This window comes from Musca domestica, unplaced genomic scaffold (assembly GCF_030504385.1).
Source record: "Musca domestica strain aabys unplaced genomic scaffold, Musca_domestica.polishedcontigs.V.1.1 8, whole genome shotgun sequence".
In the NCBI taxonomy this organism is placed as follows: domain Eukaryota; kingdom Metazoa; phylum Arthropoda; class Insecta; order Diptera; family Muscidae; genus Musca; species Musca domestica.
The window spans coordinates 18,681,037-18,706,127 of record NW_026712409.1 but is presented as its reverse complement, the minus strand read 5'-3'; the positions used below and the strand labels follow the sequence as shown (position 1 = coordinate 18,706,127).

The following is a 25,091-nucleotide window of genomic DNA, read 5'->3' as shown; positions in this document are numbered from 1 at the left end:
TTTTTTGCTTAGGGTCTGTTTCTGTATTACAATACGAAATGGAATTCGAAAGAAAAAAAAACATTCCATATAATTTTTTTATATTTTTTATTTTTACTTAAAATTAAAAAAAAAAAACTTTGGAATGACGTTTTTCTTTTGTCATCGTCATGCAAAAATAGTCCCTTAGTAATATTTGTTAACTAATTTTTAGTTCAGAGCTTAAAATTAATCAAGGCTAAAATTAATTTTTTTTAATTTTAAATTTTAATATATATTTGTTTTAAAAATAGTTTTAAAAATAAAGAATGTCTTCATTGCCAAAGAAAAAATCTAGAAATTCAAAGGCCATAAAAAAAATCGTTAAAATATTTGTTGATATGCACAACGATTTTTATATTTATGTATGTGTGTCACTAACAGTGGAGCTTTTATTCAATGTCTTCGTTTACATTTCATAAACATTATCATGGTATACACAAAATAAAAATATTTTATTTTTATTTTTATTTAAATATTCAAAATACATACCACTTTGATTTTACAACATTTTCCCAACACACATTCTCTTAATCATCAACATTTTGTCTATTTAATGTTTTGTCTTTCGCAAACACACACACACCCTGTAACAAAAACAAAAAAACAAAATTGAGAACAAAATTTGAAAACTTTTTAATATATTATTAAGATTAAAAAAAATTGAAAATAATTAATTTTTTATTCTTAAAAAAAAAAAATAATATAAAATAAACAATGTTTTTATTATTTTAGTTTCCAAAATATGTTAGGTATATTTTACTTTTTTTTTTATTTTTTTTTTTTGTAAATTATTAAAAAATAAATATAAAACAGATAAAATATCAGAATTTGTTATTTTAAATATTTTTATATATAATGTTATTTTTTTATTCGAAATATTCATGTCATATTTATTTTTTATATATTTATATTTATAAGTTATATAATTTTTTTGAATATAAAGTATTGTTTATTCACTAAAAATAAATTGTTGTTTATGTTTTTGATTATGAATTATAATTTTATTTATTTATTTATTATTATTATTATTATTATTATTATTATTATTATTATTATTATTATTATTATTATTATTATTATTATTATTATTTTATTATTTTTATTATTATTATTATTATTATTATTATTATTATTATTATTATTATTATTATTATATTATTATTATTATTATTATTATTATTTTATTATTATTATTATTATTATTATTATTATTATTATTATTATTATTATTATTATTATTATTATTATTATTATTATTATTATTATTATTATCATTATTATTATTATTATTATTATATTATTATTATTATTATTATTATTATTATTATTATTATTATTATTATTATTATTATTATATTATTATTATTATTATTATTATTATTATTATTATTATTATTATTATATTATTATTATTATTATTATTATTATTATTATTATTATTATTATTATTATTATTATTATTATTATTATTATTATTATTATTATTATTATTATTATTATTATTATTATTATTATTATTATTATTATTATTATTATTATTATTATTATATTATTATTATTATTATTATTATTATTATTATTATTATTATTATTATTATTATTATTATTATTATTATTATTATTATTATTATGTCTATTAATATTATTATTTTTATACCCTCCACCATAGTATGGAAGGTATATTAAGTTTGTCATTCCGTTTATAACACCTCGCAAAATATACATTGTAGACCCCACAAAGTATATATATTCTTGATCAGCAAAAAATTCTATGTCGATTTAGCGATGTCCGTCCGACTATCCGTCTCTTCGTCTGTGGAAATCACTCCAGCTTCCGAACAAATTAAAGTAGATTGATAAAATTTTACCCAAATGTATATTATGTCAGCAAGACTTTAGGTATTGAAAATGGGCCAGGTATAGGTCCACATTTTCATATAGCCCCATATAACAGTACCTCCCGATATTTGGTATTTTAATGATTTTAGCGACATCATTATTCACCGGAATTGTTTCAAATTTGGTATTTGATGTTCGAAATAAATACTACAGCCTAAGACAGAAAACTGTCTGTGCAGGTCCATGTCTTCGTATAGCCCCCATATAACGGTACCTCCCTATATTCGGTATTTTGATGATTTTAGCGACATCACTATTCTCCGGAATTGTTTCAAATTTGGTATTTGAAGTTCGTAATAGATACTGTAGCCTAAGACAGAAAACTGTTTGTGCAGGTCCACGTATTCGTATAGCCCCCATAGAACAGTACCTCCCGATATTCGGTATTTTAATGATTTTAGCGTAATTATTCACCGGAATTGTTTCAAATTTGGTATTTGATGTTCGAAATAGATACTACAGCCTAAGACAGAAAATTGTCTGTGCAGGTCCATGTCTTCGTATAGCCTCCATATAACGGTACCTTCCGATATTCGGTATTTTGATGATTTTAGCGACATTATTCACCGGAATTGTTTCAAATTACGTATTTAGAGCTCGTAATGGGAACTACAGTCTGTGACAGAAAATTGTCTGTGCAGGTTCAGGTCTTCGTATATCCCCCATATAACGGTACCTCCCGATATTCGGTATTTTGACGAGTTTAGTTACAATACCCACCGAAATTGTTTGAGATGTCGTATTTCAAGTTCGTAATGGACGATACAGCCTATGACAGAAAATTGTCTATGCTGGTTCAGGTCTTCGCACAGCTCCGATATTACGCTACCTCCCCATATACGATATTTTGATGATTTTAGCTACATTATTTACCGTTTTTTTTTCAAGTTTCGAATTTGAATATGGAAATGACTTATGACAAACAATGCCCATGTAGGTCCACGTCCTAGACACCAACAATATAACGGCTATATTCGGTATTTTTAAAATTTTAACAGAATTTTTTAAGGATTTTATATTTTGAAAATTTCCATATTCGTTCCAAATGGTGGAGGGTATTCAACTTTTTAACTTATTTATTATTTTAACTTATATATATATATATATATATATATATATATATATATATATATATATATATATATATATATATATATATATATATATATATATATATATATATATATATATATATATATATATATATATATATATATATATATGTATATATATATAAATATTAATTAAATTCTACATTTTTTTATTTTTATTATACTTAAAGAAATATATTCTATTTTAATATATATATAAAAATATTTATAATATATTTTCGTTTTTTTATTATTATTTTTTATGTCATATTTTTTATAAAAATAATTTATTTTTTCATATTTAAAAAATATAATTTTTTTTTTCAATTAATTTAAACAAACTAAACATGTATTCAAAATACTATATTTAAAATTCATCTCACCGTGCACCAATACCATGGTAATATCAATAATTTCTCTATATATATAACACATATAATTTGTTTTTAACATTTTTGTGTTTCAATGTTTTCTATTCTCCTCCATAAATTCAAATAATTTTCCCAATATTATTTAATTTGACATTTTTATTTCTATTAATTCTCAAGTATCCAAATTCCAATCCCAAATGATAATGCTTAACTTTTCTTTTAGTTTTTTTTATTAATTTATTTTTTTTATAAAAATTCTATTAAAATAATGAAAAATTATTGAAAAAAATTCTAATTAACATTTTTTCTCATTTTCTTTTCTCTTCCTTCCAAAATATTTTTTTTTGTTTCTATTTTTCCCCTCCAAAAAAAAATGTTTCTTTTCATTTAACGGGTTGTATTCTTCGCCCCCCACCACACACATACAACCTTAGATGTCCCTGGCAGATTAGGATCAGCTGGTGGTGGCGTTGCCGCTGATTACTTGCAACGAAGACGTCATAGCAATCGCCTAAAACGCAGCCCTTTAACTAGTCCCCTGCCGATGGCAGGTCCATCGCTAACAACAGCAACAACATCAGTGGCGGGGGCCATGGTTGCTGGCCCTCCCGTTTCGGGTGTGATAAAATTCGAACCAAGCACAAATCTCGACGATGCCGAAGAGGAGAAATATACATTGCCACATGCCGCAGCTGTTGCAGCGGGTCATCACGTCGGAGGCGAAGACGATGACGACGACGATGATGGCGACGATGGCGGCATGGAAAGCGAACAGCCATGTGATCTACGTTTATCTAGCCATTTTAAATTGAATTTGGTGTCGATGGTACAGGCAGCAGCAGCTGCTGCCGCCGTGTCGGCTGGAGCGGCCATGATTGGCGGATCGGCGTCGGGTACGACAGTGGCGAGCGGAACCTCAACAGGTATGACCTCGGCTACACAATTTCAACAGGCTGCCTTACACACCATTGCCGCAGTGGCAACTTCGCACCAGACACCCCATGGTCATGGTCTGCATCAGGCCCACGCTGCCACGCATGGCTTTATGAATTTTCCACCGGGGCCGGGAGGTGACACATCACCGAAACGCCGCTACAGCAGTAGTAGTACCAGCGGAGGTGGAGGTGGCGGTGCTGCTACACCAGTAGCTGGCGGTTTGCTGAATGTGGTCTCGGTTACCGGTGGAGCTGCTGGTCCGTCCGCAGGTGGTTCCGGTTCAACTGGTCTCAATACCAGTTCGACGAGTGGCGGTGGCGGTCCATCTACCTCGGCCATTGTGGCCCCCCACACACCTTCGAGTGCGGCAACGGCGGCGGCGGCCAGTGGTTCGGCGGCGGGCATGAGTGGCAGTGTCGGTGGTCAGGGTGTCGGTGGTGCTGGTGCTGGTGCCACTGTTGGCTCTGGTAGTGGTGGTCCAGGTGCCGGCGGTTCCGCCCCCTGGGGTGGCGCCTACACCTGTGATCGTTGCGGCAATTCATATGCACGTCCACATAGCCTTAATAGACATGTCCGTTTCGAGTGCGGCGTTGAACCCAAGTTTGAGTGTCCCATTTGTCACAAGAAGTCAAAGCATAAACATAATCTTGTGCTGCACATGCGTACCCATCAACATCGATGATATAATCGATGACGACAACGACAGCAACAACAACAACAGCAACAACAGCCCATAGCATCATTGTTACGATCTAGAATAGCTTTTAAATCCCAACAATATTTTAAAACAAAAACAAAAGTTGCAACAACAACAGCAGCCTGCATTAAGAGAATTTTAAAATTAACCGCCTAATGAGAATTGGCGAGGAGAGAGAGAGAGAGAGAGAGAGAGAGGAAAGAGTTGTTTGAAAGGTGAAGTTATATCGAGGCATTTCAAGTTTAGAATCTAAAGAAAATTTGGAAAACCAAATTTTCAAAATTTAAAATTATTTAAAATTTTCTTCTGATTTTTTTAAAACTTTTTATTTTTTAGCAACATCTTTGTTTCCAAACTTTGCCGTGGTACAAAATTAATTTCCTTGGAGTTTGTAGTTTAGTCTCTTTGAGACTTCCATTAGACCTCTCTGAATATTTTTTTTTCTTTAGACACACACTTCGGAAATAATGCAGAACTGCCGGATTCATCAATGAAATATTTGAAGTGAAAAAATGATTTAGAATTCTTGCAGAGATCGGATAGAGCTTTCTGAACAAAGTTCAAAAATTGTCTTTGCGGAATTAATTAATAATTGTTGATAAAAAAAAACTGAGCAAAAATATAATCTTAACACAGATTTCTGTCAGAATTCCATTAGATTTGTCTGAGGTGGAAATATTTCCAAATTTAAACCTTTTTTCGCTCAGCATTAAGACATGTGAAAACGTTGGGAATTCCTTCCGATATCTAGATATTAAAAATCTGGAAATTTTTGAATTTAAGAATTTTGTCAGAATTTGGAAATTTTTGAATTTAAGAATTTTGTCAGAATTTGGAAATTTTTGAATCTAAGAATTCTATCAGAATTTTATTCGATTTGTCTGAATACGATAAAAAAATATATTTCGGTATGGCACGTGATAAAAAAAAACCAATTTGGAATGGGTCTAAATCCATTTTCAAGGTACTCATAACATCACGAAGAAACATCAGTTCTTTGAGAATTCCATCCGGATAAATTTTCCAGATTTTCTTCAGAGTTTCATCCAACCTGTCCGATCTTAAAAACAATTGTTTTGCCCTAAGTTACTCAATGCGAAGGTATTTAGAACTGTGAAATTATAAAAGGAACCTGTCTGTTTTAGTCAATTTCCCAGATTTCTGTCAGAATTCGATCAGACATGTCTTAAATCGATTTATCTTCTCCTTCCCTTGACAAATAGAAACATAACTCATTTCGAAAGCATTCCAATGTTCGAAAACCTGAGAAATTTTATTCAAGTTCATAGCTCAGACTTTCGTCAGAGTTTTGTAAGACATGGCCAACCATTTGTTTTCCATTAACTTTTAACGAGTTCCGTAAGAAATCTAATATTTCCGGGCTGTGTCGGAGTTTTGTAAGACTTGTCTGAGCAGAGAAAACATTTTGTTTGTTATTGAATTCGTCACCAAAAAAATGAGAATTTACAAATCCGCAAACAAACCCAATAATTCTTTTCACCAGTCATTCAGAAATCTGTCAGATTTCTTTCAGACTTGTCTGAGCAAAATTGTCAATTTTGTTTTCTTTGTCAAATCAGTTGGAATTCAATTTGCATGGCTTCCTAGAATTGCTAAATCTGCAAACAGAAGCCCTAATGCGAACTCTCTCAGACTTTAATCAGACATGTCGGAACAAAATCGTCACTTTGGTTTTCTCTGTCAAATCAGGTAAAATCCAATCCAAATGGCTTCCGGGAATTGACAAATCCGCAAACAAATCCCCAATTTGTTAATCTGTTGTTCAGAACTCTGTCAGACGTCAGTCAGACATGTCGGAAGAAAATCGTCAATTTTGTTTCTTTGTCAAATGATGCAAAACCCAATTAAAATGCCTTCCGAGAATTGACAAATCCGCAAACAAGATCTCTAATGCTTTAATCAATCGTTCAGAACTCTGTCAGACTTCAGTCAGACATGTCGGAATAAAATCGGCCATTTTGTTTTCTTTGTCAAATGAAGTAAAATCCAATTGAAATGCTTTCCGAAGTCTTAAAAACTTGAAATTCTTTTGAGTTCATAACTCAGACATTCTTCAGAGTTTTCTACGACATGTCGGAGAACAATCAAATATGCTTTTCTCTTTTGCTGTATGATACAAAATCCATTTGAAATGCAATCCCAAGTCGAAAACTTCTCAGAATATTCCCCAAATCATTGTTCTGAACTCTGTCAGACTTCAATCAGACATGTCTGTACAAAATCGTAAATTTTATTTCCTTGTCAAATCATGTAAAATCCATTCGGAGTGTCTTGAGAAGTCTTAAAAACTTTTAATTCTTTCGAATTCATACTTCAGACACTTTACAGAGTTTTGGACGACATGTCTGAGAACAATCAAAAACAATTTTCTCAAATGCCGTATGAAGCAAAATCCATTTGAAATATAACCCGAAGTCGAAAACATCTCAAAATATTCCCCAGTTCATTCTTCAGAACTCTGTCAGACTTCAATCAGACATGTCGGAACAAAATCGTAAATTTTATTTTCTTGTCAAATTATGTAAAATCCATTTGGAATGCCTTGAGAAGTCTTAAAAACTTTTAATTCTTTTGAATTCATATTTCAGACATTCTTCAGAGTTTTGTACGACATGTCTGAGAATATTCAAAAAATGTTTTCTCATTAGCCGTATGAAGCAAAATCCATATGAAATGTTATCCGAAGTCGAAAACATCTCAAAATATTCCCCAGTTCATTGTTCTGAACTCTGTCAGACTTCATTCAGACATGTCGGATCAAAATCGTAAATTTTATTTTCTTGTCAAATTATGTAAAATCCATTTGGAATGCCTTGAGAAGTCTTAAAAACTTTTAATTCTTTGGAATTAATATTTCAGATTTCCGAGTTTTGTCCGACATGTCTGAGACCAATCAACAAATTTTTTCCCGATGGCCGCTTGATCAAAATCAATTTGGAATGTGATTCGAAGTCGAAATCATCTTAAAATATTCCAAAATGCATTGTTCTCAACTCTGTCAGACTTCAATCAGACATGTCGGAAGAAAATCGTCAATTTAGCTTTCTTTGTAAAATAAGTTAAAATCAATTTGGAAAACCTTGCGAAGTCTTAAAAACTTCAATTTCTTTTGAATTCATATTTCAGACATTTTTCCAAATTTTGTACGACATGTCGGAGAACAATCAACAATTTTTTTCTCATTTGCCGCATGATACAAAATCCATTTGAAATGCAATCCCAAGTCGAAATCATCTCAAAAAATTCCCCAGTTCATTGTTCTGAACTATGTCAGACTTCAATCAGACATGTCGGAACAAAATCGTAAATTTTATTTTCTTGTCAAATTATGTAAAATCCATTTGAAATGTCTTCCGACGTCTTAAAAACTTCAAATTCTTTCGAATTCATATTTCAGACATTTTCAGAGTTTTGTCCGACATGTCTGAGACCAATCAACAAATTTTTTCTCGTTGGCCACTTGATATAAAATCAATTTGGGATGTGATTCGAAGTCGAAAACATCTCAAAATATTCCCAAGTCCGTTGTTCTGAACTATGTCAGACTTCAATCAGACATGTCGGAAGAAAATCGTAAATTTTATTTTCTTGTCAAATTATGTAAAATCCATTCGGAATGCCTTGAGAAGTCTTAAAAACTTCAAATTCTTTCGAATTCATATTTCAGACATTCTTCAGAGTTTTGTACGACATGTCGGAGAACAATCAACTATTTTTTTCTCCTTCGCCTCTTGATCAAAATCAATTTGGAATGTGATTCGAAGTCGAAAAAAACCCAAGAAATCAGGGAATTTCATTGGATATGTCAAAACCAAATCAACAATTTCTATTCTTAAAACTTTCTAAAAAAATGGCATCCGGAGCTCAAAAAAAAAACCTAACACTCGAGACACAAAGACAGACAAAGCTTCCTAAGAATTTTTTTTTTTTCAAATCTATATTTGAGTTTGGTAGGACTACCCGGAACCCAATACAAAATGGGCTTTACAATAATCATTCCAAAATATCTAGAGCAGAAACTCGAATTCGTTGAGAAAAAGGCTGTTAAGTTTCCGTACAACTTGTCGGATTTTTCTCTACAAAAAATGTCCAGAGAAGAAAATTTTCCGGAGAGAAAAAATGTCCAGAGAGGTTTATAAAGTTCGATTCGAGGTCTTGGTAAACCGTCTCATGTCTTCAATCCAAAAAAATCCTATTTCAGGAGAAACATTTCTACATATTTGACAAAATGTCCCAAAAGTCCGCTCCGTACTTTTCTCTAGAGAAAATAATAAAGAATTTTTTCAAAATCATCTGAAGAACATCGGAAGCAAAAATTATAGACCTAAAGAATATTTTTCAAAATGTTCCAAAAGTATACTCCGAACTTTTCTCTGGAAAAATGTCCAGAGAGGTATATAAAGTTCGATTCGAGGGCTTGGTAAGCCGTCTCATGTCGTCAATCCAAAAATTGCTCACATTAAAAAAACACGTTCTATTTCAGGAAAAACATTTCTAAATATTTTTCAAAACATCCCAAAAGACCACTCCGAACATTTCTCTAAAGAAAATAATAAAGAAATTTTTCAGAATTATCTGAAGAACATCGGGAGTAAAGATTTTAGATCCAAAAACTTAAATTTTATATCCATAAAACCGGCTAGGATAAATATTTTCGCGGATCTTAATACCTAAAATTTCCTCGAAATTAATTTTTCTTCTAAAGATTTTTCCTAATCTTAAAATTGTTCCAAATTTCAGACACATTGAATGCCTCTCGCCTTTTGTATATATCTTCACCTTTCCGCCAACTTCACCTTTGAGAAGAGTAAAAGAAGAAAAATAATCTAAAAAAGAGAGTGAGATTTAAAAAAAAAACAATTGAAAAAAAGTTTTTAGCAAAAATTAATTCTAAAATTCTCAGCAGCAAAAATACGTTTTGTTTTTCATTATAATACAGCACGATTGTGATTTTTTCTTTTTAAAATAATTTTTATAAACAATGATCTTGAATTTTCTTAGTCGTTTTTTTTTTTTTTTTTTTTTTGCAATTAAAAATATTTTTAATTTAAATATTTATAACCAAAAATATTAAAAAAAGGGATACTGCATAGATTTTCTGGTGACAAATTAGGAAGAGGAAATCCAAGTGAGAGAGAACATTTTCTCTCAAGCCAAGAGAAAAGTTTGTTTTCGAAGAATTGTTATTGTTTTTTTTTTTTAATTAAAAAAATATATATTTTATTTTTGTAAATTACAACTGATGATCTCAATCTAATTTAACAACAAGAATAGGAAAAAAATATAGAAAAAAGGAAAACTATGCATTTTTCATAAAACCAAAAAAATAAAAACACCTAAACTTACAAAGAACACAAACAACAAACTACTTAAATTATAGAAGAACAAAAAATCCCCCTGCAAAAAGAAAACAAATAAAAATTCTTCAGAAAAAGAAACTTTTCTTAAAAAAAAAAAACTGGAAAAACATCCTCAAATAATTTAAAAAAAAAACTTGGGTTTAATGGACGCTCGTTAACCAAACAGAATAATACAACGCCTTCTTATATTTAAAAAATTATATATAAATATTTTTATATATATATAAAGAAAAAAAAACAAAGAAATAAAAGAAACAACAAACCAACCAACCAATTGAAGTCAGCTTAAGTTAAGAGCAGTAATATTAATTATTAAAAATAATTATATAAATATAAGAAAACAAACAAAAAAGGAATCCGTTGCCCCCGGAAGTAGCCCCCCCCCCCTAAGATAAACAAAACAAAAAAACGAAACTAATTGTGAGCTAAATGTGCAATAATTAATTATTTAATAATTTAAATTTATAAAGAAAAAAAAAAAAGAAAACTAAACTACGACAATTAGCACCAATTTTACAAAATTTAGAAAGAAAGAAAGAAAGCAAAAGAAAAACCAACAACAAATACTACAACATTCAAGAAAAAAAAAATCAATTTGTTAACTAATCACGCTTATTATAAATAACAACAAAAACAACAACAAATTAAACCATAACATTACTTTAAACACCACCAACACCACTCTCCCCCACAACCAATCAAAGCACACACACACACCCACCCACCCAAGCAACAGCTACAACACTCACTCACCCGGCCTAGAAAACAACAACAACAACCACTAAAAAACATACAACAAAAATTCCACAGTTAGAGTTGATATCTAAAGTAGAAGCTGAAAAATAAAACTTTACAGGAGAATTGAGAAATGGGAACAAAAGAGAGAGAGGGAGAGAGAGAGGGAGTGAGAGAGGGAATGGGGAGCACATACCAAAAATAATAATAGAAAAAAAGAGGAAGGAGAGAAAAACATATGTGATAACGAAAGAAATTGGAGAAAAGGCCATCATGTGGTAGAGAAAGAATTGAGAGAGAAAGAGAAAGTGAGTGAGAGAGATTGGGAGAAACTTGTAATAGCAATATAAAAATTCTTTTAAAATTCCAAAAAGTCCTTCAAAAAATCGTTGAGAGGACAATCATCTAATAGATAAAGCATTCAAACAAATAAAGGGAGAGAGAGAGAGAGAAAGTGAGTGAGAGAGCTTGAAAACGGATTTAGAGAAACTTGAAGTTAGCAATTCCTAAATAATATAAAAATTAATTAACAGTTCCAAAAAGACCTCCAAAAAATCGACAATCATGTGATAAAAAAGGAATTCACAAAGATAGAGAGAGAGAAGAAAATAGTGAGTAGGAGAGATTGAAAATGGATAAGAGAAACTTATACTAAGAAACTTAGAAATTAGGAATTCCTAAACAATTACGAAATTCATTCAAAATTCCGAAAAGTACTGCAAAAAATCGGTGAGAGATAAAGAAGGAATTCATAAAGAGAAAGAGAGAGAAAAAATGTTGAAATAATTCGTTTTGTGTCTGTTAATTAATGTTTCGCTCTTGAACGAGAATAAGAGACATCAACTTGCCCATCTATGGATATGAGAAAATCGATTCGATAGCAATTCCTAAACAATATAAATCAGCTATGGGCAGCCTCGAACGAAAAAGTATAAACAAAGCACACGTATTCTCTCTCTCCCTATTCTCATTTGCCATTGATTTGGCAGGACGAGAGAGAGTCTAGTATCACTACTAATGCATATATTGTGAGCAAGGCTGTAATAAGCATTAAAAGTTCTTAAAAAGTCTAGGAGAAGACCATCATGCGATAGAGAACGAATTCAGCAAAATAGAGCGAGAGAAAAAACAAAGAGAGTGAGAGAGAGAGTATGAACATGGATAAGAGAAAATTTTAATTTTTGAATTCCTAAACAATACCAAAAACTCTTTGAAAGCTTCAAAAAGTACTAAAAAGTTATATTTTTTCTCATCTCCGAATTTTATCAGAATTTTCTAAACTAAAAGAAAGATCATAATATCCATATATAAAAGTGCTAACCAAAATTATTCAGAAATTCCTAAACAATACCTAAAAACTATTTAAAAGCTTCAAAAAGTACTCAAAAATTATTTTTTCCTCATCTCCGAATTTCATCAGAATTGTCTGAACTAAGAGGAAGGTCCAAATAACCATTAAAAAATGCTAACCAAAATATTCCGAGTTGAATCGAAAGGAACAGGAATCAAATAAGATGTCGAATTCCGCCAAATTTCAGTGTTAGATTTTCATCAGAATTTCGTAAGACGTGTCTGAATAAAAGTCAGAAATGAAATCGGCAACATTCCGTCACATATAAAGTACAGAAATAGTTAAAAATTCACTCAGTACAAGAAATTTTAGAAAATAAGACTTGCTTCAGGGCTTCTTAAGACTTGTCTACGAAAACGAAAGATAAAAATTTCTCAAAAAAAAAAAAATAAAATAAAAAAAGTTACAACAAACAGTTATTTTTTCCACACCCGAATTTCCAATTAACCGCCTCAAAAAATGCCAAAATAAAATATTCTGAGTTGATTCAAACGTATAGGATTCACACGCTGTTTCGAATTATGTAAAATTTCAAAATTAAGAATGTCTTCGGAGTTTCTTAAAACTTGTCTGAGCTCCATTAAAAATGCCAAAAAATACCACAAATTCTTCAAAATTTACCCAAAGCTTCAAAAAACAGCGAAAAAAAATGTTGAGTTCAGACTTCCACCAAAGTTTCTTAAGACATGTCTGAAGACATTTTTTCCAAAATTGGAAAATTTAGAGAAAACCTTTCTAAAAACCAAATACTAAAAATATCAAAATGCCATAAAATGATATTTTATAGCTTTCGAATTTCATCAGGACTGTCGGAATCCCAATAAAACATCAAATATTTTCTAAAGGGGTTGTCGGTTTAAAACCAATCGAAAAAAAAGTTAGGAAATTTCAAAAATCGCATAGGGATTTCTTCATATTTCAGATTTTCGTAAGACATGTCTGAGAACAATTTATGAATGCAATCCGAAGATTTTCATGCATCCGGTAGTTTGGAAAATTTTTAAAATTGATCCAGTACTGAAAATATACGAATACATGTATTAGCAACATTTTTAATGTTGAATCAACATTTTGGATGTTGAAGCAACATTTCAAATGTTTATGCAACATTTTTAATGTTTAAATGGTATTTTTTGGTGATGAGCAAACCATATCAAAAGCTCTAAAATGCCATAAAATTATATTTCATAGCTTCCGGTAATGCCTCAGGATTTCTTCAGATTTTTGTATGAGATGTCTGAGATCAACTTATGAATACAATCGGAAATTTTTGCAGTTTTGTGGTTTAGAAATTTATTGGAATTCATCCAGTACGGAAAATAAGACGAATATTTAAAAAAAATGTTTAGCAACATTTTACAATGTTGAAGCAACATTTTGGATGCTGTAAAAACATTTCAAATGTTGATGCAACATATTTAATGTTTATGTGGCATTTTTGATGATGAGGAAACCTTTTTTAAAGTAGTTAGCAACATTGAAAAATTCTTCAGCAAAATCGAAAGCAAGTCGGAATATTCGATTACAGAATTTATAATTTTTCAATATTTTCTTTGGAGAAACATCTCGTCTCTTCTTTCTCGATTTCTCTCCGACAGGTCTTGAAGTCTTAAGTGTCTTCAATAATAACAAAATATCAAACATCTCCTCCACCTCTTCAAAAACCCCCAGCACAATTTTCCCCCAAAAACGATACAATATTTTTTTTTTGGAAATAAAGAGCAATGCCAGTTTTGTTATTATTTCTCTTGGTTATAGGTTAAGTTTCGTTATTTTTTTAGGAAAAGATTCAACAGACAGAGAGTGTGATAATACCCAAAATAGTTAAGTAGTCAAAATAAAATGAACCGAATGTGATATGTATTCTTAATACAAAGTTAAATATTGAACTTTTCCTAATGCTTTTTTATGGGCCTATCAAAGAAATACCTTCCAAATGATAAGTATTTAATTGCTCTTTTTCTGATGATCTCATATTTTGGGGGAAAGCTATCAGGGGTTAATCTTTTGAGGATATGGTTCTCTTAGAGAAGAAAATGTGGTGATATGGAGGATGATAGGACTAATAATGTTTACATTATTTTTTATCTTAGAATGGAGAGAAACAACATCGATCTGAAGGTTGTCTTATATAAAATATTGTCAGATTTAGGAGTGAAAATATTTGAAAATGTTGTAATTTGAAAGTTTGCCGTTATTAAAAAGATATTTCTAGTTTAAAAAAAATTGTGTACGCAACACGTTCTAATTTTGAAGCAACATGTTCTAAAATCTAAGCAACATTTTTTATGCTGAGCAGCATGTATTTAATTATGAAGCAACATTTTTAAGGCGGGAAAAACCTGTTTCAATGTGGAAAACATTATATTCAATATTTAAACAATCTAAAAAAAAAAATAGAAAATATTCGAAGTGAAAATTGAAAATTTATATATATTTTATTTTCAAATTAAATTATCAATGTGGAAACATCATCCTTAATATCGAGGCAACATTTCTAAATTTTGAGAATAATTCTTTGATGATGAAACAATATTATAAACGCTGAGAAAATTATTTGAATATTTAAACAACTGTTTTTAATATTGGATAAACATTTTTTATTGAGGTAACATTTTTAAATGTTGAAGCAACATTTTTAAAGGTTGAAGCAACATATCATGATGTTGTCTCATCATTCCCATCTGTTGCGTCAACATTTGAAATGTTGCAGTTTCAGTTCTAAATATTGCAGAATCATTTTTTCGAGTTGAGAAAAAATTTCTAAATTTTTGTTATCTATATTTTCTAATTTTGTGTCAACATCTCAGCTATTGATGTTTATAAAATATTTTCAAATGACAGGTCAAAAATGCAATAAAAATGTTATGAAATATTGAATCAAGTTTTCAAATGTTGCATCAACATTTCACCCCGATATTGTTTTATTCAAATTTTGAGTCCACCTTTTAAACATCTGAGCAACATGTTGAGACAGCCTTCTTAAATGTTTACTCAGCAGTCTAAACAATTGATAACAAATTAAAAGTCATTTACAAGTATTAAAGTAATATTCATAAATGTTGAGTAAATATCTTAAAATGTTGAGACAATATTTTTAAATGTTGAAGTAATTTTTTTAAAAATTTCCAGCCGATATTTTTTAATTAGCTCAAAGTTTTGGGCGTTGAGTAAACATTTTTAAATGTTGTAACAACAATTTGAAATATTAAATCAATATTTTTAAATATAGAGTCAAAATATTTAGATATTGACTCGACATTTAAATATGTTGAGACGACATTTAAAAATGTTGAGTCAACATTTAAAAATATTGAGTCAACATTTAAAAATGTTGAGCCAACATCTAAATATTTTGAGTCAACAATCAAAAATGTTGAGTCAACATTTAAATATGTTGAGTCAATATTTAAAAATGTTGAGTCAACATTGGCTGAAATGTTGCATCAACATTTCGGATGTTGAGTATACATTTTTCAATGATTCGAAGCAATATCTTCTAATTTCGATTCAACATTATTTTGAAATAAAATATGAAAATGCTAACGCAATATCTTAAAATTTTGAGAAAATATTTTGAAATGTTGAAACTATATTTTTTAAAATTTGACACAATATTTACAATGGCAAACTTTCTGATGTTGAGTAAACATTGTCAAATGTTGAAGCAACATTCCTAAATGTTGAACATTGAAGAAATATTTTTAAAATTTGAAACGATATTTGTAAAAATTTCTGATGTTGAGTAAACATTTCAAGGGTTGCACCAACATTTTTAAAAATTGCGCAAACATTTTCCAATGTTGAGAGATTTTCAAATATTGCTTCAACACTTCATAGATTGAATTAAAATTTTCAAAATATTAAGTCCACATTTATGCAACATTTTCTATTGTTTAGACAACATTTTGAAATGTTTACGCAACATATTTAATGTTGAGTAAACATACCCACAATGTTGAAGCAACATTTTAGATGTTGCGTAAACAATTCCAAAAGTTGAGGCAACATTTCAGATGTTGCGTAAACAATTTCAAAAGTCTAGACAACATTTTTGATGTTGAGTAAAAAAAATTTTTCACATTTTTAAATTGGAAATCAATATTTTTAAATCTTGAGACAATATTTTTTAATATTTTCAAAAATTTCAGATAGTTTTCTAATTTTGGGAAGATTTTTTTTATTATATAAAAATTCAATCATTTCTCCCTCTTCTATTATTCTATTTTATTTTATTCGAGATGTGTGCTCCTAACCTAATGTAGGTCCTGCGTTTGTTGGAGACGAATGTGAAAAGCTAAAAACCCCACTAGGTCTAGACAAAGAAAGAAACATTAAAATGAGAAACTGGGAAACTATTGTGATAGCAATTGTGAGCGATTTGTTGTAAAACATGCATATATGAAAAAAATGGCTAAGAAAATTTTGTAAGCTTTTTTTTTAAAAAAAAAAAAAAGAAACACACACACATTTTTTGTTTATTGTTTTTTTTAATTTTTTTGTGATTAATGTGTATAACACTTTAAATAGTTTAACTAGTCAAGAAACTAAACTAAAAAAAATATAGATAAATATGAAACATAAACATAAAGAAACGAAAAGAAATGACAAAGAGTAAGGAGAGAGAAATAAAATAACAAAACAAAAAGGAAAGAAAATAAAAATGATGGAGACGAAAAAAAACTAGAGGAGGTTTAGGTAGAATAAAAAAAGGAAAGAAAGAAAAAGAAAAAAAAAACGAAAAAGAAAATAAGAAACCACACACACCCCCACGCCAAACACCCACACCACTACACTTTATTTGTAAATAACGAAAAAAAAAATGTTTATTATAAAGGAAAATATTTAGAAAAATCTATAAAAAAAAAATATTTTGTTGAAACCTAAAGAAATATATATTTACACAAAGAACAACAACAACGCCAACCACCCCCAGACGATGTAATTGTCCTTCCCCCCACGAAAAAAATAAATCAATAAAAATATAAAATTAATCAAGCAGACCAATAAAATAAAAACAAATTAAATATATTTACAAAAAAAACACACACACACACACACTTATTAAACAACAACAACACGAGAACTGCATTTAGCTTTGCAAACAACAATAACAATAAAAGAATTTAAAAAAACAATAATTAAAAGCACCCCCAAAAAAAAACTAAAAACAAAAAAATTAAAAAAAAAATCCGATAAAAAAATCATTTCTTTTCCTTTGAAGAAAAAAATAAAAAAGCCGTCCTCTTTTTTAAAATAATTCAAGAGCAACAGCTAAATAATAATTCTTTAAAAAATAAACATAAAAAACAAATAAAAAATCGATAAAAAAAAACTATTCTTTGGTATTGTGCAAAGCTTTTGTTTAACAAAAAAAAAACCTTTTTAACCCAAAAAAAAAAAAAATTGAAAAAAAATTCTCGACTCAAAATTTATAAATTTTTTCCAAATTCAAAAACTTTTTTTTGTTTAAATTATTAATGGAATTACACAAAAACACACACACACACTTTACAATCTCTATTTAACATTATAATAATTATTATTATTACTATATTAATTGCTAAAGAATATATGTTAATTTTTTTAAGGCACGCCCCCTGCAACTCAATTGAAACATATGCTAATGTGTTTTTCTTTGTTGTTGTCATCATGCCTTGTTAATAATATATACATATAACTATATAATATATTTTATTCTTCAAAATAGCTTTTCTAGTTTTTATTATTATTATTATTCTTATATTTTGTATAATATTATTTTTAATTATAATTTTTTTTCTTCTTAAATTCTTTAAAAAACTATATTAATAATATCTTTTTTTATTTTGTATATGTATAAAAAAATTAATCTAAATTCTATATTTGTAGTAGTTTATTTCATTCCACTAAAAACAGAATATTGAAAAATGAAAGAGAGAAAAATTATTTTGATTTTTAATGTATTCTTTTTTAAATTTTATTCCAAGATTTTGAGAAAACAATTAAACACTTTATCCTTTTGCCTAAGAATAAGATTTAGATTTGGGGAAAATTTTAAACAATATTTACTAAATAAAATACAATTTTCATGAAATAATTTTCTGGATTAGCAAACTTTTATAAATTATAATTAAAATGAAATAAAAAAAACATCAAATTACTAGTATTTCCACTTCTTTCCTCTAAAAAAAATTGGAAAATAAATTCATTTCATTTTAAACATTTGAATGTTGCACCAAAATTTATTTATGTTGTAGCAACATTTCTTTATGTTGTAGCAACATTTCTCTATGTTGCGGCAATATGTTTTTATGTTGAGCAACATTTTTTGATGCCAAAAGAAACATGTATGAATGTGTCGCAACATTTTTTAAAATCTTTATATAGGTCATCTTTATATAAATAAGAAGAATTTTTTTAAATATTGAAAGAAATGTTTTGAGATTGAGATCAATGATTCTTCTTCGAAAATTTTCCACTTTCTGCGGTAAAAAAAAACCTAGAACTAAATGATTTAAATTCCAACACTTATAATGTTGAAACAACATTTCTTTATGTTGAGGCAACATTTCTTTATGTTGAGGCAACATTTCTTTATGTTGTGGCAACATTTCTTTATGTTGAGACAACATTTTTCAATGTCGAAGGAACATTTGTCAGGTTTACGGAAAATTTTTAAACGTTCAAATAAAATTTTAAAATATTAGGCTAACATTTCAGTCAACATATTTTTATCTGGTGTCGGTATATCGAATGTTGAGGCAACCTTTTTAAACGTTGAGATAAAATTTCTCAATTTTATGTCAACATTTTTAAAAAAGAGTTTTGAAATTTTTTTTTTGATTTGAAGGGTTGAGATAAAATGACTTAATGTTGAGGCAACATTTCATAATGTTGAGGCAACCTTTTTAATGTTGAGGGGCAACCTTTCTAATGTTGGCAACATTTCGTAGTTGTACGTCAACATTTTTAAATAAATAAACTTTTTTGAGAGTTTAGATATTTTTATTTCCAAACGTTTGCAAAACATTTTAAAATATTGAGCCAACATTTAAGTCAATATGTTTTATCTTGTGTCGAAATTCCTAATTTTGGCGAGACAACCTTTCTAATGTTGACATTATTCAATAAAGAGTCTTTTTTGAGAGTTTAGAAATGTTTGTTTTGATTTGACGGGTTGAGATAAAATGACTTAATGTTGAGGCAACATTTCATAATGTTGAGCCACATTTCATAATGTTGAGACAACATTTCATAATGTTGAGGAAACATTTCTAATCATTACGCAACATCTCTAAATAATTTTAAGGCAACATTTCATAATGTTGAGCCAATACTTCAAATGTTGTGTCAACATTTTAAATTCTGTGTCAAATTTTGAGACAGCATTTCAAATATTGGGGCAACCTTTCATATATCGAAATCTTTTTAATTTTTATTCGGAAGTTTTTTTATATTCAATTTTCCTAACCAGAATAAAAAATTGAACAAATTTGATATATAAATAAATTTAAAAAAATAAACACATTTTGTTTTGACAATAAACAGTTGATTTGGGTTAATATCTTTTTTTTTAAGATTTTATTAAAACAATTTCTTCAAAAAAGTCATAAAAAGTAAAAGAATAATATCTAATAATAATTTTCACAACTCTTTTAAAAAAAAAAAAATAGTTTATTTAAATTTAAATTATTTTATTTTTTATTTAATTATTTAATTTGTTTTATTCATTTAATTTGAAATTTTTATTTAGTTTTATAATTTTTGTTAAAGACTTTAATGCAATCATTAAAATTAAAACAGTTTCCAAAAAAAACTAAAAAATATTTGTTTCTAATTTTTATTTTTTTTTTTTTTGTTTCTAAATTATTCTGAATATTTTTTATTTTTTTTTATCTTAAAAAATAAAAATATAAAATATATTTCACAATTTTTTTTTTTTCAAAATTATTTTATTTATTTTATAATTTTACTTATTTTATTTTTTGTTTTATTATATAATTTGTTTTATTTATTTAATTTGAAATTTTTAGGTTTACATATATATTTTTTTAACGATTTTAATATTCAATCATTAACATTACATTTTTCCCCCAAAAAAGTCATAAAAAAATAAAATAAAAGTTTTTGTTTCTAATTTTCATACATATTTTTTTTGTTTCAAATTTACTTATTTTTTTAATTTTAATTTTTTTAATTTATATTTTAATTTGTTTCATTCATTTAATTTGAATTTTTTTTTAATATTTTAATATATTATGTATTCCAAATTTTTCTATTATCATTTAATTTTTTTTTTTTTGGTTTAATTTGAATTTATTTGATCTAATAATTTTTAATTATGGTATTTTCTTTTAAAGGCAAAAGGTTATAATTTGTATATAAATTGTATAAATGTTTTTTTCCTTTTTCTTTTTGTTTTTAACGATTTTTAAAAATTAATTAAATTAAAAAAAATATTTTTCTCTCTTTCATTTTTCAAAATTACTCTATGTTACTTTCTCTTTATAAATCTTATATAACTTATAATCTTATAATTTTCTCTATTTTTATTGCTATTATTAATACAAATAAATATGTATATATAATACATATTTTTTTTTTCTATATATAATATATATTTTATATATATATTAAAAAAAAACAAATAACCTACATACAAAGAAATCCAACAATTTTGTGCTGTGAAATCTAAAGAAATGTGATAGAAAATATTTTCATTTTTTTGTCTTTTGGTGAAAAATCGAAGAAAAAACAAAACAACCGAATATGGTCAGAATGAAAGATGTTGAGAAACGACGACGATAACAACAACAAAAATGAGAAAAGAAAATAGAAAAAGAAATGCAAACGAATGGCGCAAAATTGAATTATGTTTTGCTTTATTTCAAAGAAGCGAGGGGAGGAGAGGGGGGATGGGATCTAGTAGGGAAATAAATGAAATTTTTTTAAAATTCTAAAATTCAATTTCAAATGGGCTAATTAGTCAAAACCCATATAGGAGGCAGTGTGGCACACCATTATTTGTAAATATTTTTTAAAAACACAAAAAAAAAAAATTATTCCATATTAATAATAAATTGAAATTATTAATATTGCGATTTTTTTCAAAATTTTTTGATCTCATGTTATAAGTATTCTTTTTTTATATATCTATATATGTATATATTTTTTTTTTCAAAACGAAAATTTGGCCTTTAGAAAATAAGAATATCATCCCAAAAATTTTTATGTGGCGATGTATCACACTTTCCAATTTCATAGCCCCCACTGGGTTTCCCTTAAGGGATAATGGGTCCTCTCCCCTATTCCTCCGACCCCCTTCGGAAACAGAAGCATATTACAAATTTTTTTGTTTGGACAAAAACGAAAAGAATACAAGAACGGCTTTGTTGTGATCTAAATTTAATTAAATATATATATATATACATTATTACTAAACCCATACACCTATAAACTATACATACATAAACACACACATATACTATATTATATTTATCCTATAGCTATTGGCATTTTTTTCTAAGTTTTGTTAATGATTTTCATTATTTTTATTTTATTAAAGAGAAAAAAAACGAAACCCCAAAAAAGCAAAAAAAATTAATTTCGGTCAGTATTCGCAAAAAAAAGATATAAATTAAATTTTTTTACAAAGAAAGAAAAAAAAACAAATTTTAAAAAAATAAATCAAATTGATTTTTTGTTTTCTTGCTTCTACAAAAAAACACACACAAACATAGATATCTAATTTTTTCTTCTTTAAAAAATAAAATAATTTAGGTTTAATGCTTAATTATTTTTTTTATGTTATTTTATTTGGCTATACTTTATATATATATGTTATATACAAAAAAAAAAGAGAAGAAAAAGAAAAATGTAAATGAATTGGTAAATTTGTCTATTTTTTTAATTATTATTATATATATCTCTTAAAAAATTAATAATAATTTATGTTTAAAAAATATATATAATTAATTATTATAAATTTTTATATATGTGTGCAATTTCTTCGCTAGTCATACACAAAAAAATTGCATAAGTTTTAGTTATTTTTTTATTAATATAATTATTATTATTTTTTTGTAATTATGTTACTGTAAATACAACTCACAACTTACCCAACCTTAAAATTAAAAAAAAAAAAAAACTAAAACAAAAAACGAGTCAGGGTGGAAGTTGTGTAGTCTTTATTTTTTTCTATTTTTAACTATATAAATATTAATAATAATTTTTATATCTCCATAGTCCCCCCTCAGTCTAGTTTCTCTTTATTTTATTATAAAAAAATCAATGAATAATAATAAAAATAAATAGTTTTCTTTTTTTCATAATAAAATAAAAACTCCCGAAGCAAAATAGTTATAAATGTAATTTTACACAAATAAACACACACACACACGCATATGCTAATTCTTAACCGTCAAGATAGAAAAAAAAATACCTTTATTTAATTAACTATTTTTTTATTATTATTTTAATTTTCACTTAAGGTTGTGGTTTTATATAGTTTAACTAAAATATATAATTTTTTTTTTATTATCAATACTAATACTTATAATTCTATTCTTTATTCTATGTCTATATATCTTTACTTGATTTTATTTTTAATTTTTTTTGTTTGTTATTTCCCACATAGAGACAATGTATGTGTGTTTGTTCTTTTTTCTTCAATGGAATTTAAAAATAAAAAATTAATAATTTTTTTGGAAGGGGAAGAATTTATTGTCAATTTCAAATAAGGCCTCCACATAGGTCTATTAACTATTAAAAAAGAAAATTAAAAAAAAAATCAAACAAAATTATATAAAATTTTAGCATGTCATTTTATGTCTTAAAGTTGGTATTTTCAATGCCATCCTATGCCTATTTTTTAATTTGGGCTTTAAGTCTCCTTTCGAAAAATTATCTCAATTTCAAGATATGTCCTAAAAATCTACTGGATTTTCCTTTCCAAATCTAGAAAAAATCTGCTCTTTTCATTATAAAATTTTGATTTTCTAAAATTGGTAAATAAATACCTTTTCCTCCGTTCGAAAACATATGCATGCATATTATTGTCCGACCTTATTTCTTTTCCAATTTCAAATTCCACATCAATTTTTGTGCCCTTTACCGTATTTCCACTCTTAATTATAGTTAACTTTCACGTCCATATGTTTTATAGTTCATTTTTTGGGTCATAGCAATCCATGCCATGTCATGCCCTGTTGCATCATACAAAACATAAAATTGCATGACATGAAACCATATGTCATGCCGACCCAAAATCAAGCAATGCGAAATGTGCCACAATTTTTTCAAGAGACCAACAAAAGCTACCGCATACATTAAAAAATGTTCAAATAAATTGTCCTTTAGCATAAAAATACACTGCATGACATGAAAACAAATGTTTGATGTCTCTTCATGTCATGTCGACCCAAACTCAATGACAAGCCAAGCAATGCAAAATGTGCCACAATTGTTTCAAGGTCAATAAAAGGTCTCACATACTTTAATAAATGTTCAAAAAAAACTGTTCTGTTGCATCAAAGACCCTACATGACATGAAAAATATGTTTAATGTCATGTCGACACAAAATAAATAACATTGCGTTCAAAAGCTATGAAATGCTGAATGTATCACAATTTTTTAAAGGCCAATAAAAGGACCCACATACCTTAATATTACGTTAAAGTTCAAAAGAATTTTCCTGTTGCATTAAAACATGACATGAAATCAATTATTTAATGTCTCATCATGTCATGCCGAATCAAATTCCGAAGCAGTGCAGCCAAAAGCCAAACCATGGAAGTGTAGCACAATCTTTTCAAGCACTATAAAAAGCCTGTTTGAAAAATGGACTCTTTTCATGACATGATACAAAAAAAAATGTCTCACCATGTCATGTCCATCCAAAACAAATGACAGCTCGTGATGCAAAGGCAAAGTAATGTAGTGGCATTATTTCTATTTAATGAATGTTGATAAAAATTTCCAGCTGCATCAAAAACACTTCATGACATGAAATCAAATGTTCAATGTCTCACCATGCCATGCTGAACCAAAAACAATAACAGTGCAGGCAAAAGCCAAACTATGGAAGTTTAGCACATTTTTTTCCAAGGTCTATAAAAATTCCCCCATATAAATGTAAAAAAATGGCCTCGAGGCATGACATCCAAAACCAATGACAGCCCATGATGCAAAAGCAATGAAAATGTGGTAGCATAATTTTTATTTAATAAATGTTGATAAAAATTTCCAGCTGCATCAAAAACACTTCATGACATCAAATCAAATGTTCAATGTCTCACCATGTCATGCCGAATCAAAAACAATAATAGTACAGGCAAAATCCAACTATGGGAGTGTAGCACAATTGCTTTTTCAAGGTGTCCTGAAAACAAGAAAACAGAATATTTTATGTCACATCATGTCATGTCGATACAAAAAACTGACATAAAATTCTATCTTCTGGAATAATTTGGTCACAATGTAATTTACCATGTTATATGTCAGGATTAGCCATAACGTATGCCATAAATGACATGCCATTTACAAATGTCATGATTTTGACATGGTTTGAGTTATAATACAAATGTCTACCAAATAATTACGACATGTTCGACATATTTTAGTCGACA

The 25,091-nt window shown here is 27.8% G+C and overlaps 1 protein-coding gene across 2 annotated transcripts in view; it reads left to right on the top strand.

Moving 5' to 3' along the window:
• Window positions 1-25,091, top strand: part of LOC101899414 (longitudinals lacking protein, isoforms F/I/K/T) — a 301,516-nt gene that overhangs the window by 199,513 nt on the left and 76,912 nt on the right. The window contains exon 6 of one of the 2 annotated variants that reach the window (XM_005183700.4): window positions 3,817-10,937. The exons of the other annotated variant lie outside the window; for it this stretch is intronic. Coding sequence (XP_005183757.1) covers window positions 3,817-5,000 — 1,184 coding nt within the window. The 3' untranslated portion in view covers window positions 5,001-10,937. Of the gene's footprint in view, window positions 1-3,816; window positions 10,938-25,091 lie in introns of those variants that run through there. 2 annotated transcript variants of the gene reach the window in all.